The sequence below is a fragment of the Scomber scombrus genome, chromosome 18 (assembly GCF_963691925.1).
Source record: "Scomber scombrus chromosome 18, fScoSco1.1, whole genome shotgun sequence".
NCBI classification, from domain to species: domain Eukaryota; kingdom Metazoa; phylum Chordata; class Actinopteri; order Scombriformes; family Scombridae; genus Scomber; species Scomber scombrus.
The window spans coordinates 12,139,621-12,156,599 of record NC_084987.1 but is presented as its reverse complement, the minus strand read 5'-3'; the positions used below and the strand labels follow the sequence as shown (position 1 = coordinate 12,156,599).

The window sequence follows — 16,979 nt, the reverse complement described above, 5'->3', positions numbered from 1 at the left end:
AAGCTCGTTCTCGCCCAGGACTGCAAATTCCACCTTAAAAAAAACCCTTCTTCTCGAGTGAAACTTTTCGCTTGAACTCAGTCGGTCCACCTTAAGCGCACACGCAAACGCAGGCAGGCGTACAGCGAGGTTTCCGCTTCTCAGTTGGGCTCGGACCGTGGCTCACGAAGAAAAAAGAAAAACACACACCGTTTGTAGCGCACAAGGTTGACGCACTGTAGGTAAGGAGAGAAAAAACAGCAAGCGAAGCAACCGAGCGGAGAAAGAAAGGAGAAGGATGTCTGAATCCAAGTACAGAGAGTGGATCCTGGACACTATCGACTCGCTACGGTCGCGAAAAGCCCGACCGGACTTGGAGAGGATTTGCCGAATGGTCCGGAGACGACACGGGTCCGAGCCCGACCGAACCTGCGCAGAACTGGAGAAACTGATCCAGGAGCAAACGGTGCTCAAAGTTAACTACAAGGGCTCCATTTCGTACCGAAACGCCGCCAAGGTTCAGAGGAGGAGCAGAAAGAAAGACGATGTAACGTTAGCGACGGCCGTGAGAAGAAACGCAGTGGAAGAAGCCAGTCACTCGGACTTGAGCAACGGGGACAGCGCGGTGGGTCCTGCAGACCAGGACGAGGAGGATTTGGAGGTATGTGACGGTGGATGCGAAGGGAGGAAGGGGGGGTGCACATTTAACCGGCTCACGTCTCATTTGTCACATCACATATTAACAGGTGGAGAAAGAGAGAGAGAGAGAGAGAGAGGGAAAACAACAAGGTGTGGGCTATAACTGTGTGCGTCTTTTTTTTTTTTTTTTTGGGGGGGGGGGGTGTTTGTACCCGGGGAGTGGTGAAAGAGGGGAGTGATTTGCAAGTGCACCCAAAACTGCCGCAGACGGGGAGCGGCGGCGGGTTGGACCTCGAGCGAGCGCTACAGAGGTGGAGAAAAAAAAGAAAGAAAAAAAAAAGGAAGGAAGGTGCGCTTGAAGTCAAAGTATGGTGGAGCCGCTTGAAAGGCACTTTAAGCCGGACATGGGAAAAGTTGCACCATCCTGCCCGTCTCCCAACAACCAGAGCCTCCATTACCAGCAGCAGAAAGCGCTTTTCAAGCCCCAAACTCGGCGTTGAGCGAAGGGGAGGGAGGGAGGGAGGGGAGAGATGGGGAGGAGGGGGGAGCAGAAAGATGCGTACATACAGGCCGGAAGCTGAACAGATTTTCTTTCACAATGTTCTCCTTCAAACGTGAACTTGACAAGTGAGGGTTTTATTAAGAGATCCAAAACCGGAACTGCACGTTTGTATCCGCACTGACTTGTCGATGTGGGAGTGGGTGAAGGGAGGAAAAAAAGTCTCAAACACCGCGGATGTACGAGCTTGATGGGGGGGGGGGGGGGGGGGGGGGGGCGCTGGGATATTGTTGGGCTGTTGATTGTTTATTAGGTTGGGGGGGGGCAGAGCACGCGGCCAAATAAACACATCATGTCACCATATTCTGTCTGCCTCTGAGGAGATCTCCACCCCCCCACCCCTTTCACGTCTGGACTTATACAAAATGTGCCCATCACCTATGTTTTGTCCCGTTAAACTGCAACCAAATCGATAGAGATCGGTGCCAAAGTACTTCTAGAGGAGATGTGTGCAGTTCATGTGTGCAAACTGCGTCTGGTTTTCGAGCGATGGACGATTGCCGACGCAGTGCATAAAGTCGAACCCCCTAGATCCATTGTCGGACACGCTGCCAAGCCCGGTCACGTCTAACGCTTGGTTTCGGCTGTTATGGCCTCTCACGTCCCGCACAGCATGACATCACTTATATGTGACTGTCAACTATTTTTTGACAGTATTTTTAAGACGATCCACAGAATTGCAAAGTCAATAAAATATGAAGTAACCGGCAACAGTGAGACCTGAATGTAAACGACCGCAAGCTGGCGGATGCGCCTGTCCGATTTGGGTTAAGCTGAGATCAAACTGACTTTGTTCTCTGAAAGGCGTGTGTGGCTACAAAAACAAACACGTTTGATTACTTTGGACTGAATGCTTCTCGGGTATTGTTGTCCAGGTTTTTACCTGAACACGATCGGGTCAAATGTAGACAGTGACGTGTCCGATAACGGACTCATTTGCGTTACTCTTTCTGCTCCGTCGCTTTTAACTGTAATTCGTTGACTGCGCTGCCGTGCAAAGTCAAAGTGGACTGAGACTGGTGCTCGCTCAGATCGTCGATATAAAGTCGCTTTCATGTGTGCTTGCCGTGGCTGGGCCCCGGGAAGCGCACCGTTAAAGACCTCAGACACAATGGCGAGGTCCTTACCGCGGCTCCCCAACTCCATGCGCACTTTGGAGGAAATTTGAGAAAAACAAAAAAAAAACGCCTCCCATCGGCCCCTTCTACGCTCTCGTGTGTCAAAATGATCAATCAAGAAGGCCTCTAAGACAGGGACGCACCGAGCACATCGGCTGTTTTTTGTGTGTGAGCCGAGATGAAAATGACGCTGGATCGAGAACCTCCGGGGGGGCATGATGTTTTTGTGACCGTGTCTCGGGGAAAGTTATGTGAAATGCAGTGGTGCGATGGGTGAATGCCATTCAAGCGGCTTTTTTACAGGAGCGGGGCGGGCTTACAGTGCGCTCTTGTGCTCGACTGCTGGGTCTTGGACACGCAGTCGCACACAAGGTAATTTTTTTTTTTTTTTTTTTTTACTCAGGGGCGCCGTCGACGAAACCCCCACAATGAAAGGAATGAGTGCTCATGTTTAAACTAGTTACATGAATCCAGACAACAGTGTATGCCCGTGTTTAATTGCATGGAAACGCGTTTGTGGTGGAAGGGCTGTCGGTTTGTCTGCGGAGTGAGCACTGCACCGCGGAGAGGGACAGAGAGGCATTCAAAGACAATAATTTACCACCACAGCGGTCAAATTGCGACATCTGTATGAACATGTTTCCATGTGACACGCTCAGCCTACAATCAGTAGTCAGTCATAACAGCAATCCCTTGTAACCTCTCTGGCTTTACCAGCTTTTTAAGTTGTTGTCAAATAATTAACTTAATTGTTGATAGTTGCTTTTCCTTCCGTTGAAATAAACCTATTTCTGATCCTCTTATCCTGCCCTTACATGTACAGATTAGGACATACTTGATGTATATGTGTCATTCTGCACCCACCCCACCTTTTTGTTTTTTTCCCCCTAAATAAAACATCATGTAATCATTGTTGGAAAGCTTCTTATAAAATATAATGGGATGGGAATTTTATGTTGCTCCTCTGCTCCGGTTTTGCAGGCGGACACCTCTATGGCTATGGACACAGACAGTAATGCAGATGAGGAGGGGGCCGACGAGAGCCGGGATGGGCAGGACGGACCCTCTCCTGTCCGCCCGTTTGAAGATGCGGCCGTGCACTGTGCCTCTGAGCGAGCCGTCTCTGCTCCCTGCTCTCCCTCTGGCACCCGGCCTGGCCCCGGCCCTGGCCGCGTCCCTAGCTCGGGTACCGACTGTGTCTCTCTCCAAAGGGCTGGTGCGAGGCCCAGCTCCTTGCCCCCCTCCAGCCCCAGGGCCCTCGCACACAATGACTGGGCTTATAGTTCTGCTGCCTGCCCAGTGGAGCGCCAGCACCCAGGAATGCAGAGAGACAAAGGTATCCACACTGCTAGACACAGTCTAATATGCACGCTCCGATATAATGGAGCACTAAGCTTTGTGCTAAGTCTTGCTCTGGACATGAAATGGAGATGCGAGCCCCTAACCACCTAGATGATTAACTGCTAGGTGACATAGTTGTTGACAGTAGAAATGCCTCTGTTAATGTCCGCTACACACAGAATTGCAGGAGAAATAATACATTTCCATGGTTTCACGATGTTGCCTCTGCAGTTAGAAGTGTCAGCATCCTTTGCCTTGTTTGTGCCAGTTATTCGGGTTTAATAAACAGACATAAAATAACACTCGGCTGCTTTAGTTTTTGATTAGCACTAGAATTTGCCAAGAATGAAGTCAGGTGCAGACAATATGGATTGTCCCAGTGCATTATGTAAATGCTCTCCTCTCCTCTGTGTTAGCAGCAGTCACGAAGCCAGCAGTCCACTCCGTAACCCTCGGCCCATGTGCTTTAAAGAACAATGTGAAGAAGGAGGATGAAGGCAAGGTGGAGGATAATGGCCTTTTGCCTGACCAGTTGGTACCAGACTATGCAGTACGACTGGTAATTGGCCCACGTTCCTTTTGTGACTAACACCTCCTGGATGTTTCCCTCTTCTTTGATCTGGCTGCTTCCTACGTGACATTTTCATGTTTCATTTGTTTTGTTTTGTTTTGTTTGACCGACAGGAGGAGAGCAGGAATGTATCGGATGGAAGACCACAGACACTGTCTTCGCCATCTGACAACTGTGAGTTACATGGTTTCTCGTTTTTTAAGAAGCTGCCGTGTAACCTGCATCTGCTCATTCTTATTACTCTGACATGGATGTATGCTAGCTGGATTACCCAAGTTACCCTGGTTAACCATGCTCATGTAGTGTCGCTGCTGCCATTATTATTAAAATATTACGCTGTTAGTGCCACAGTGAAACAATATCGCATCTCCCCATCCCCCTCCTATGTTTGTGACGTTTGCTTTTCACTCCGTCTTTGGGTGAAGTCATTCAGAATAATGATAAATACATTTTGTTTCCAACGTTGTGAGACAGCATGTCGTAAGAACCAATTCTGAGCGACCATAAATCAGCATAAAACAGCTGTCAGCAGGTGTTCTGACTCCTTGCAGGAAACAGCACGGCTACTTTCTTTTTTGCACTGCAGCACAACTTTACAGTTTGAGTAACAGTTTTATCCGATGAGTCATTGTTGGATGTTTACGTTTTTCAAAATGCTGTACTGAAAATACACCAAACTGTGACCACAAAACCGAGGTACATATCGAACCATGAATTTTGGGTACCGTTAAACACTCATTTTGATTTTCCTTCTAGGGGAATACATGACCACGTAATAATCACACAGCTGCAGACAGTTTCTAAAAGCTGCTTTTAAGTGCTGCTTGGTAGAAACTGTATGTATGCTCAATCTTACAGATGGTTTTTTAATAATTCAGTAAACATATTGTTCATATTTTTTGTTATGTATGTGTTTGTTTGTCAATATGCCAGGCAACATACATTTTTTTCATTTTCGTATGGATTTATGTATGCATGTCCTGTAGTTTTGAAGCATTATTGACAAAGGTTGCATCCCTAATTTTCTTCTGGCTGTTGCTGGGAATCTCCATTAAACCAGCGACAGATGTTCACACCATTCTTGAAGGCAAATAATAATAACAAGGATTTAGCAATGTAGCTTAGTCCTAGTCCATAAAAGGCTTTGTATGTAAGGAGAAGGACCTTAAAGTCAGTTGCAGGAAGCCAGTGTAAAAAAGCTAAAACTGGACAAATGTGTTCTCTCCTCTTGGTTCTGATTAATAGCCGAGCTGCAGAGTTTTGAATGAGCTGAAGTCTCTCAGTGTTTTGTTCTGTTTTTTTCTAGAGGCCAGTAAAAGTGCGTTACAGTAATTGAGTCAGCTTGAAATGAAGGCATGAATGAATTTTTCAGTGTATTCTTTATTTATGAATGGTCATACTTTTGCTGTGTTTGTTTGCAATGTGTTATGGTGGAAAATTAGGTTTTCCTCACTTTGTTATTGTTGGACATGAAGCTTAGTGCTGAATCTAAGATAAAACCAAGACTTGTAACCTAACATTTAATACAGGGAGTGAATTTCTTCAGATTATTAGACAGCATTTCTCTTTTTGGTTTAGGGCCAACTTGATTTCATTTTTTTTCTCGTTTACCTTTAAGAACTTTTTTTGCTCATCCATTAATTTTTGCCAGAAGACGGCTAGTAATGGAGTTTATAGCCACTGCATCATTTGGTTCAGCTGAGATATACAGTTGTGTGTCATCAGCATGATATCACATAGTGGCAGCATGTACAGTGACAATAATAATGGACCAAGGCCTCAGACATATGGTCTACAAGACTTTCTCCCTTTAATGCGTGTTTTGAACCAATTGAACACACAGTTAGAGAGACCAACCAGCCTTTCAAGACTAGGTATCACGGTCAGTTATATCAAACACTGTACTTAGGTTTAAGATTATAAGAATTGAGTCAGGGTTTAGTCTGAGGACACTGTTAATTTTAGTATGAGCAGTTTCAGTGCTGTGGTATGTTGTGAAGCCTGACTGATATTCCATCAGGATATTATTTTGCTATAAGAAAATAGTTTACTTGCACTGAAACCATCTTTTCAAGTATCTTATTAAGAAGAATGAATCATCATCAAGGTTGGATGCCTTTAGTAAAGGTTTAACAACATCTGGGAAGATGCCTGTTTGAAGAAATGTATTTATAATCTTGAGGACATGACTTGAAACACTGTCAAACACTGGCATTTTTTTATGAAAAAGTTTCTAGGGATGAAGTTTCCAGCCTCCAAATCAGGTGCTGAGGGTTCAGTTCCCAGTAGCGGTTTCTCCAGTTTGCTTCTGTTCACCAGTGAACATGAGTGTCAGTTTGTAGAAACCTTATATACAGTCTATGGTAGAAACCTACAGAGCTTGTTTGTTAGTTTTAAATTCGGCATGCTTGCTTTTAATGGTGGTCATAGATTTTTGATCCCAAGTGAATGCAAATGACGATGGCAAAACAGAAACAAACAGCACAGAAATGTTTTTACCACTGCTCAGGTACTATGACTCTGTGCTGTACATGTACTGGCCCTGGTGGCTTCAGTTAAACACTGGCCCTGCACATTTCTTCTGCATTTACATATAACTACAGTATTGTAAACGTGGGCTGTTACAGTAAGTGTGCTGCATCAAAACTCATTCACGGTAACGTCACTGTACTGGACCATGAACAAAATCTAATAGAAAAACATAGTGTGCCGTGACAGTTGAGGCCTCGGTGCGGCATACTAGCAACATGGAGAAAGCATTAGTTCCATTTCATCACAGCTATGTAAAGGATATGAAGCAGCACATTTAAACTCAATTTTTACTTTGCACAGTGATGCAGAGTTGGGGAAAAAATTGAATCATGGCTCTCGCATAAACCTTATATCTGCACCACTAGTGAGCTATATGAAGGGAGATCCCCTTGGATCTTGGTAAAACCAAAGTTGGTGTTTTTATGAATGATTTGTGGTCACTAGGTAGCATACTCGAGCTGTGCGTTGCAGAAATAGAAACCATTATGGCTTTAGACATGAAAAGTAACAAGCTCTAAGAGGGTATTAATATTCCCCACGCACTGTCCTGCTCTCACTTTCTCACATTCTCACAGGAAATACTGACATGTTTTAACTACAGGTTGTCAAACTGTCACATTAATAGAAACCAGTGAAATCAACTGTGCAATGTTTTAGTGATCATTAAAGAAATACTGCAGACATTATATCATGGTATCCGTCTTGTACAATCTGCTAAACATTTATAATCATTTAACTTATGTTTCGTTCACAGGTACATTTAAGAAGAAGATAGATATATCATCCTTCACAGCAGCTGAAGACTGTCTTCTGAATGGTGGCAAAAATGATGACATGATGTGAGTATAATTTTTTTAGTTTTTTTTTTCTCTTTTGCAAATTCTCCCCTACTTCTCCACAGTCTTTCTCAACGTCTTATACAAATTAGTAAATTTACATATTACTGAGGCACAGACACAAAAGAGAAATTACAAATAACTTCACGTCATTTTAATGCTTTAAAAAAAAATTCTTATCTGTCTCCAGCTCTGTGAAGAAAGAGAAAATGAGCCAGAACTTGTTGCAGTGGACTGTGGCAGATGTGGCCAGTTATTTTTCAGCTGCAGGCTTTCCAGAGCAGGCTGTTGCGTTTCGAACACAGGTAAGTGCACCACCACGAACTCTCACAGCGGGCGCCACGTGTACACTGATGACTAAACGTACAGTATATTCCATCATCCAGTGCATTTTTGGAGGTAGTTCATATAAAATGTGTTGCACTGTCCAATGATTACACAGGATGTGATTTATATAATTTAATTTGTGCTTAAACCTGCATTTTAAAGGATGCTAGAAAATAAAACTGTCCATCTTGTCTCCTACACACAATGTTTTTTCACTCAATTTTAGGGATCCAATAGCTAATTTTACCTTCTGTGTTGTGGTGGTTGTTTAAAAATAGTTATATTAGGAGATATCAAGCATTCAGTAACCTAGGGGTGATGCTAACTGATCCAAACATGTATTCTCTACCCTACAACAGGAAATTGATGGAAAGTCCCTTCTTCTAATGCAGCGCAGTGATGTATTGACCGGTTTGTCCATCCGACTCGGCCCTGCCCTCAAAATCTACGAGCGCCATGTAAAGGTGCTGCAGAGGACCCACTTCCTGGAATATGAAGACCTCTGAGATGGTGATGCATCATTCGCACTCACATGACGGACAGATAACGCTGCGTTGACCCAAGCGTGCATGCAGTGCCCTCTTCCATCCGGATCCTGCCACCCACCTTCATATATAATATATGTAGAAGGTGTGTGGAGGGGGGGAAAGGCTGCGGTGGAATTAACTTTCACTGTGAGAATGACCAGTAACTAAAAGACATTCATCCTACCTCTCATTATGGTCTTTGGTTTTCATTTCACCCGCGTACAATTGCACTGTCAAGGGAATGGAAAGCTACGTTCAGAGTATGTTTTAAAACCGGAGGAGCATTGACCTTTTTGCAGGAGTTAAAGCTGGATAACGCGGCAGGTGAAGAGGACTTGCACAAAGTGGACCAACTATGGGAAGATGCACCCATAGAGAAATGACTGCACAATGCTGTGGCCAAAGTGTTGTCACAGTTTAGGGCCCATAAGAACTTTCTGAGGCTCTGCAATTTCTCACTTTATCCTCCTCGTATCTATTATGGTACCTTCTGTTAGTCCAGAAACCGTTCGTAAGTCACACAGATAAACATAAAGCGCATCTGTTGTGCTTTTTCTCATCTGATGAGTTGGAATAAATGTCATCTAAGTGCTGGGGAAGTCAGACTATCTACATATCTGCAGCAAAAGTCGACAGTCTGATGCCACCAATTGCTGCTGTTGTTGGAGTGTGCCAGTATAACCAGTATGATATACTACTACCTGCTGGCAAGGCAATATGTTGTGTTTTTTTCCTTGTTATGTCTTATTTAGAAATGACGACTGTGGTCCAACTTAATACAGTTGAATTTTGGGGAACAATCGCAGACAGACGTGACCAGGATGTGTGCAGTCTGATGGAATTTGCTTTCATACATAAGCAAAAATAAAGTAATAATATTTGGTGAAATGTTATTGTAATACTGAACATGTTGTTTTAAATTTAATACAGCTGCTCAGTGCCTGTTTATGGAGCAGATATCTTGATCAAATGCAATATTTTACATTATCATCCATTTATAATTTGTCGTGTCTCTTTGTGTAAAATTATAAGCCAGCCACTTGAATTGTAACATTCCATATGATGTAGTCTACATCTCCAATGTATCTCCTCCCCTTTTTATCTGTAACGGTGACACTGAGTCACAAATAAAGCTCATGTCTCTCTGTTCAGTCACTTGTTTTTTGATGCAGTTTATTACTGTTATCAACAGTTCATTTAAAAACACATGTTTCTGTGGGTCATCCATCACTTTGAGAGGGTGTGAGGGCTGGTGATGGTGCTTTTAAGTCTCAATCAAATATTGTACAAACTTCCACTCCAGATAAATGTACATAGATTGTAGCCTGAGTTTTTTTTTTAAATAAAACCAAAGTCACTTATTTAATCTGAAGGTTCAGTTGATGCAGCAGTCTGAAATGCACATTCAGTGAAAATGGAATAGCAGAGAATTGAATTGTCTGATTGTTTTTTTACAATGACCTGTATCCAATGTAGTGAAGCACCACCTTGGCAAGTTTGTTTTGTAGCTGCACAAATCTTCAGATTAGTACAAAAATACAGTAATAGAGCAGAAAAAGATTACACACGTCTGATAATGCAGAAACGTACATGTGCGATGATGGTTAGATGACTGAAACCTGATCTGTTTACTTTTCAATTGCACACTTTTTTTCCACTATGTAATCTTATCAAAGTAAGAAGAATTTTGTAGTTTAACAGTATGTGTGTGTGAATATTATCAGCAGAGTGCAGCTCCTTTTTTCTATTATGTGAGAAATAGACTTGATCCATGTACAGAGAAAAAGGAGAAAAAAAAGAGTTTTCCTCAGCCGTGGTGGAAAATGTGGGAATCAGCATACAATTTCTAATCCAGGACTAAAAGCAGTACCGTAGTATAAAGGTCACTTGGATCAGTCAGATCAGTAGAATACTGCGTGAGGCCACAACGCTGTCAGCTCCAGGCTGCACACTAGTTTGACAATGCAGATTAGCCTCTTGGTTTCCCAGCTCTGTGGGAAACCTACTGATTAGGCTGCCAGACACTATGGAAATAATATGATATTTTACACACCCTTCATCAAACATTTTACAACTTACCACAGTAGCAAAATAAAAAGGACGTATTTTCATCCTCTTGCTCTTCAAGATCACATACAACATTAAATTAAGACTTTGCCGCATTTAACTCTTCCTTTGCCTGTAACAGTCCTGCATTCACCAGTCCAACACTCAAAGTAACTGCAACTGCCGCTGCTTGTTACAGAGTGACATGCAACTAAGTATTACTGTACATGAAGCGTGTATGACCAAAATCCAATCCGTGTTGTAAGCCTCAGCACACGCGTTCTGACACCCCCCATGGAAGGAGGGGCTTTGATCAGTGAAGGGGTTGGATGTGTGTGTAGCAGCTGTTTTTCTCTCCCAGGCTCTTAAAGGATGAAGGGGAGTATGGAGGAGCGCAGGGTTGGATAATCTCTGAACTCCTTCAAGTAGCTGCGGTGTTTGCCTTTGGCCCACACAGCCATCTGGATGAAGGCAACGATAGTGAAGAAAGCCACAGGCACACACTGGGTCATCACTGTGAAGCCAATCCAGGTGCCCACCTGTGAGTAAGATGTTTACACACACACAGAAACACACACATAAACAAATTATGCACACACAGTATGAACTGAGATTCAAAGTACCTTTATAGAAATGTACTGCAACCAGTAGGTGGCAGCGATAGTACATCTAACGTTGCATGGATGAACTACAGACTGCAAGCTGTGTTGTTGTACAAGTTACATTCAGTAATGCAGTGTTGAAACATGAAAAATCACAATTTCACATTAATGTGAGAAGCAAACATATAGAAAATTTTCTGTCACTGATTTTTAAAATTTTCTTACTTACCTGACTGAAAACCTGACCAAAAAGCAACTTTTTCTCTACATCACCTATGATTTCTTTCATAGGAATGCATTTAAAAAAATGTATTTCTTTGATATAATTCTACTCTATCTGCTTACCTCATATGTATAGTTTGGACAAGAAACCAGCCAAAAAATCCATGTGAAAGGATTTTTGGTTGGGTAAGGAATCTTCTTCATTTTTGAACCTAAGATCACAAATAGAAACACAAATCAATATTGCATTGCCCTAAACTGTTTGCTCCTTTGTTTAAATTAGCATTGTTACAAAATGTTCACCTGCTGCTTTGAGGTTACGAAGTGCAACATGGATGGAAAAATTCCCCACTTGACAGAACTGTAGGAATAAAGACATCCAAAGATGAGCATCTACATTACAGGTTATTGGGTTTAATATCTGGAAGATGTTAAAAGTATTCAACTTCAACAGAGCTAAGATTTACCAAGAAAATGTAAAGTCCCTTATTCACTTGCTGCTCCCCGTAATCTGTTGATGTGTCAAAGAAATGTGGATTAAAATGGAGGCCAATTTCAATTTATGAGTTAAAGTGAGAATTGCAGTACTTACAGGGTGTAGTGTAGAGCGGATGGTTAATGTAGTACGCCATCCAAGCTGCCGAGCACCAGTAATAGCCACAATTCTGAAATAGGGAGTGGGACTATAATAAGTCAAATTGTGAAGATAGATTTGCTTCTGAGAATAATAAACACAGCACAAATTAATAATAGACTGTGCACATTACGAGGCCAGATAAGCTCAGTCACCTTAAATATGTTTCTGAGAGGCATGGTCCCATGGGAGATTCGATGGACAAACAACGTCTCCAGAATCCTTTTGATGTAGTGGAAGGAGTGACACATGCAGGCCAAGCTGCAATAAGACACACAGACACACTTACATATTTGACTGTGATTAAGACATTGCCCGACGGCAGTCCATTACACTTGGCCCTGAATCATTATCAACATAGCAGTAAGCTTCACGACTGTTTGTCATGTAGAGGGTGCATCTTTGCAAAGCCTGGGATTGTGTGATACACAGCAGCAACATTGCAACACATCCCTGAAAACATAACCCAGCTGACACTCACTGTACGACCCAGTGCTTGCTGCTGGTGAAGTCATATTTCGGCGCGTAGATGAAGGGGAGACGGAAGTAGAACATTAAGTAGATGAGCAGCGGGCCGGCACACTCTGTCAGGAACACCTGAAGCAAGCGAGATAGAAATGCTTTAAAATGTTGTTTCCTTCATTTGCAGCCAGATGCATAAGAAGAAGTGAAAGAATATGCCAAAAAACACTCTAACCATCTCTCTAAGCTCTAACCATAAACTCTAATAGAAAATATACTAAACCAATGTTGTCCAATTGAACAGCACAGGAAATCAAATATTTTCTCCTTGTTAGAAGAGCACTTTGCCAGTCTAAACTCTAATGGGAGAAAATGCAACTAACGTCAGCATGACTCCGTCTTTCTTAAGAACCCACTTGACAAAGCCATCTTAAAGCAAAGACAGCCCATCCATAATAATATTCAACATGTACCCGTAGAGCAAAAGAGACACTCAGACAGCTTGTAATACCAGCTTTCCACAAATTGTATGATCAAGCAAAGTAGCACAGCTGCCAGTGAAACTGATATCTGAATCAGCACCTCAAGCGGCACCCTGGCTCAACATGTCTGACCGATAGCTACCGGCAGTCTCTGCTGGGGTACTTCATGCTTCTCCTGTCACACTATCACTCTACAGCCTGGCATGGTGCTTGGGGGTTGTGTCAGGTTTGGTAAGGACGTAGAATGCGGAGGCTCGGTGGGCAAGGTTGGCAAGGTTGAGTAAAGAGGCACCGTGAAAGGCAAGTGAGAGGTCAGGGGGATAAACACCTTTGGGAGAAATGGGGCCATGAGATTATATGTCCTAGGACAGAGGACAGGCATAGCAGAGGGTGAGAGAAAAATGAACCACTACAAATCATGTCTATCTGTCACTGTGGGTTGATATTTATATTCAAGAGTAACTGAGTGGGCAAGAATGTCTGTTTATATTTAAAGTACAAGAATTTTAAAAGACCATACCAGCATTTTTGCATGTTTTAGCCAATTAAGTGCAGATCATGTATACATTACAGACCATTTTGCGAAGCAAGCCTCTCTCCCTGATAGTCAGCTAATGGACAATGTTGCATTCATGAGAAACAGCTCCTTAAAACTAAATCAGATTCAAAAGACAAGCAGGTAAATTTGCACTTTGAGAAAAAGACCATGTCATTTCTTACGTCAAAAAGGTTGCTGTTAAGAGGGTGACATTCACATTATGAGTGTTGAAGCACCCTTAAAAATCAGTAACAATCACATTTAAAGGTTAGCAAGTGGATTTTAATTACTGACATGGAGGGGAAGCAATTGAAGGTGGAAATCAATTTAACAACATGTGATATACTTAGGAATAATACAAAGCATTGATGACTTGTGATTAACTGGCCAAAACACGCAATAATAATACGTTGATAAATGTGACTCATGGTATATAATGAATGAATAATGCTGGGTTGTACTTTTAATCCTTATTCTAATTAAAGATTATATATTTAAAAAATATTTTCAGGATGACCTCTGCTGTGCTGCTGCCATAAAAGAAAGAATTTGGAAAGAGAGAAGTGTTTAATTTTATCTTTGTCATCCATTATTATTATGTTGTAGGATGGTTCAGACTGTCTGTGATTCATGCGAGTGCACATGTGGACTCACAGTTCCCCATGTGACTTGGGGTCCGAGGTCACTGAAGTAAAAGCTGGCTGTGGTTCCCACAGGAAGTGTCTGGAGAATTTCCTCATCCCTGAGACACTTAGCCTCTGAAAAACATGGCCAACCAAAACCATCAGCTGAGATAAAACTGGACAACATCAGCAAGACTTCACCTATCAACACATATCAATCAACTGAATGTGATATGAGCAGAATTAAAATAGTGGCTGGTGGACGTACTTGGATCCAAACGCAGGGATTGTCTAGCTGGATACCATTTTGGATCTGTCAAAATGGAGGGTAACTTTACTATTGGCATGCTGGACAGATTATTTTTTTATTATTAAGAAATGAACACCAACCAAAAGCAAAATAACAAATATTTCAATTTTTTTTACTTACATGATTTGTGAAACAAAGCCTTAATATCCAAAACTGTGGCAGTTGGCTCCACCTGCAATCAAAATGTAAAAATAAACCATACTCAAGAATATTATTATCAGCAACATTAGTGTAGAGACTGAAATATTGATATTTTTACAGAGAAAAAAAACCCTGAAGTAATCTGCATTAGTATATGTATGACAGAAGTTGTCTTTTTTTTTCATTATTAATTTTCATGTTTTCCATTTTCATCTGCAAAGTTATCCCTCATGTTGCAGACTTGACTCCACACATGTACAAAAAGCTGCTAATGTGTATCTGTCTGTCTGTTGGCCCATTAATAGGCATGTACCGCGGCTGGAAAAGAAAATTCCTGTCAGATGAAGAGGGAATTCTCACCTCCTAACTGCAACCCTCGCTCAATAGTAACATAAGAGATAATGGCTGCACTTGACCGGGCCGCCTGTGAAGTAGATGATTATCTGTAAAATTACCCATGTGCACACAGTGATGACTCTGTAGTTCTTGAGCTTAAATAAACACGCTTCCTCTGACTTCATTGCAAAGTCATCTCTGCTCATGCCACTTTTAGAACAAGAGTTTTGAATCATGAAACTGTAAAAGGAATGTGCTGGGAGAAAAACTGCAATAGTGGACCATAAAGGTTCTCAAGCATTCATTGTATTTTTGATACGTTAGTTAAAGCAATAAGATCATCTTTAGATCATTTTGGTCAATATACAAGGCATGTGAGTTAAAACTGTCCATCAACTGGAACCTTACCTTGTCCAGCAGTAGAAGTTTTTCCTTAGTCTTTAAATCCACAATCTCCACCTCAAAGTAAACAATCCTTTTGGCCTTTTTGGGAGGTTTCGGTTTTGGCCTTGGTGCAGACTTCTTCTCAGTTTCTGAACCACCCCCACCGGTCTTTGCCTCTAAAGCAAGTACATCCATGACACTGTTTGAAACCTCAATAGGCTATTGAAATAATCAGCAATATGTCCAGTGAGGCTAGTTGTCCTCTGCTGCTGTTATGGGTATATAGCAAGTCCCAGGTCACCCTCAACACAACTTTCGGTCCAACACAAGTGTGTCCTCTTCGGTGTTTCTCTGGACTCTCTGAATAGCCCACCTCCTCCTGAGAAAGAATGGGAGAAATATGTGAGACCATAAACACTTTTTCCCCCAATCAGAGCGTGTCCATGTGAGGGAGTGGAAGCGAGCCAAGTAGGAAAGAAAATGTGCGGAGGAAGAGTTGACTTAAAAGTCAAACCTAAGAACGCGAAGTGGACCTGCTTCTCACCTGAATTGCTGGCTCTTCATGATCCAGTGCCCCCCTTCATGCAACAAAACGCAGTGAAGACGAAACTGGAGAGCCCCAAGACATAATCCATAGTGCGCCATTTGCAAGGCTAAATATAAGTCGCCTGATTTGCTCTGCACCCACCAGCTTGGTAACCTTGGGAAGCCACATGCAGCCCTACCCAGTGACAGTTGACAATGTGCTCTCATTAGAACTACAAGACACATCTCCTGCCTGCTCTGTTCCTCGCTTGGTTACACAATGACGGCCCCCATTAAAAGCCTGATCTATGATGAAAGACCTCCACATGCCAACACACACCCCTCCCCCCTGACCACCTGTGTGGCTGGTATTCTTTTCTCTTTATGACCTCCACAACAAAGGCAAACATGTTTATTTCAGTGCTTGGTTCAAGGTTTGTGTGCCGAATGAGCGACATGGCTTCTAAAATACTTCAGGGAGGCTCGTGGTGGGAGGAGCGTGAAGAAATTGCTGAATGGGAGAAGATGCCTTTCGTCGCAAAGGTTCAACTCATCACAGCACATAGCCAACTGCATATCTATATTCTACAGTCTATATATAACCAGTAGGGGCAGTCCGAGCCAGCAGCAGTAACACTGTTTGCATTCCAGGATCATTTTTGAGTCTTGTTCCCTCTGCTGAACATAACACCTTTATAAAAAAAAATATTGACATTCAGAAACCCTACAATGCATGAGAAATGTATGCTGAACAAAACCTACTTCTTTTTTAAAGGCGGTAACACTTTGGTGTGACATTGTGTTGTCTTTCTTGTGTTTGTCTGACAGTTATAACATGGGGCTACGCGGGATTAATTATTTTAAAGAGACATGCTTAGACAATAGTCATGGTTACTTTCTTGATATAAATGTCACATTTACAATATGTAGAATCTTTAAAATGCCTATTTCTACCTATGTTACTGACAGATTGGCATAGATATTGCAGTTTTTTATTTAATGTCTACTGTTTAAATTAACCTGAACAATCTTGAAGATAAAATGTGGGGGAAAAATGCTTGACAGATTGTTATCCTGTCAATGTGTTTAATAGTTTCTGTATAGACTGTGTCAGAGAGCTTTTGATTTGTGCACAGTTTTGAGTCTGTGCGGTGTCGCTGTATTGAATTGCATTGTATTTCAGTCACTGTTGGTGAGTAACTAGTTACATGCAACAGTGTTAGGTAATTTAATTACAAAATAATT

The 16,979-nt window shown here is 42.2% G+C and overlaps 2 protein-coding genes across 3 annotated transcripts; one reads left to right on the top strand and one right to left on the bottom strand.

The window, feature by feature from the left end:
• Window positions 1-143: 143 nt before the first annotated feature.
• Window positions 144-9,983, top strand: samd1a (sterile alpha motif domain containing 1a). Of its 2 annotated transcripts, none has more exons than XM_062439635.1 (7): window positions 144-640; window positions 3,277-3,631; window positions 4,056-4,195; window positions 4,321-4,381; window positions 7,494-7,578; window positions 7,766-7,880; window positions 8,262-9,983. In XM_062439635.1, exons 1-7 carry the CDS (start codon window positions 278-280, stop codon window positions 8,406-8,408), a joined length of 1,266 nt encoding a protein of 421 aa, XP_062295619.1. In that variant the 5' UTR covers window positions 144-277; the 3' UTR covers window positions 8,409-9,983. The 2 variants fall into 2 exon arrangements, with proteins under 2 accessions (XP_062295619.1, XP_062295618.1); XM_062439634.1 differs by having other exon boundaries at window positions 4,053-4,195.
• Window positions 9,984-10,687: 704 nt separating this feature from the next.
• tecra (trans-2,3-enoyl-CoA reductase a) lies at window positions 10,688-15,404 on the bottom strand. Its single transcript, XM_062439653.1, has 11 exons — window positions 15,234-15,404; window positions 14,469-14,520; window positions 14,307-14,351; window positions 14,070-14,173; window positions 12,415-12,530; window positions 12,089-12,194; window positions 11,892-11,964; window positions 11,767-11,810; window positions 11,603-11,660; window positions 11,423-11,511; window positions 10,688-11,014 (listed from the first exon to the last, which is right to left on the bottom strand). Exons 1-11 carry the CDS (start codon window positions 15,402-15,404, stop codon window positions 10,841-10,843), a joined length of 1,032 nt encoding a protein of 343 aa, XP_062295637.1. The 3' UTR covers window positions 10,688-10,840.
• Window positions 15,405-16,979: the final 1,575 nt, after the last annotated feature.

Bases quoted from the DNA above. Each gene is read 5' to 3' on its own strand.
- tecra (XM_062439653.1), bottom strand. From the start codon at position 15,404: ATGGATGTACTTGCTTTAGAGGCAAAGACCGGTGGGGGTGGTTCAGAA. The intron at 14,521-15,233 runs GTAAGGTTCCAG...TTTTGATTGCAG, and splicing joins AACTTCTACTGCTGGACAAG to GTGGAGCCAACTGCCACAGT. The intron at 11,661-11,766 runs GTAAATCTTAGC...TTATTCCTACAG, and splicing joins AGGGACTTTACATTTTCTTG to TTCTGTCAAGTGGGGAATTT.
- samd1a (XM_062439634.1), top strand. From the start codon at position 278: ATGTCTGAATCCAAGTACAGAGAGTGGATCCTGGACACTATCGACTCG. The intron at 3,632-4,052 runs GTATCCACACTG...CCTCTGTGTTAG, and splicing joins AGGAATGCAGAGAGACAAAG to CAGCAGTCACGAAGCCAGCA. The intron at 4,382-7,493 runs GTGAGTTACATG...TTTCGTTCACAG, and splicing joins GTCTTCGCCATCTGACAACT to GTACATTTAAGAAGAAGATA.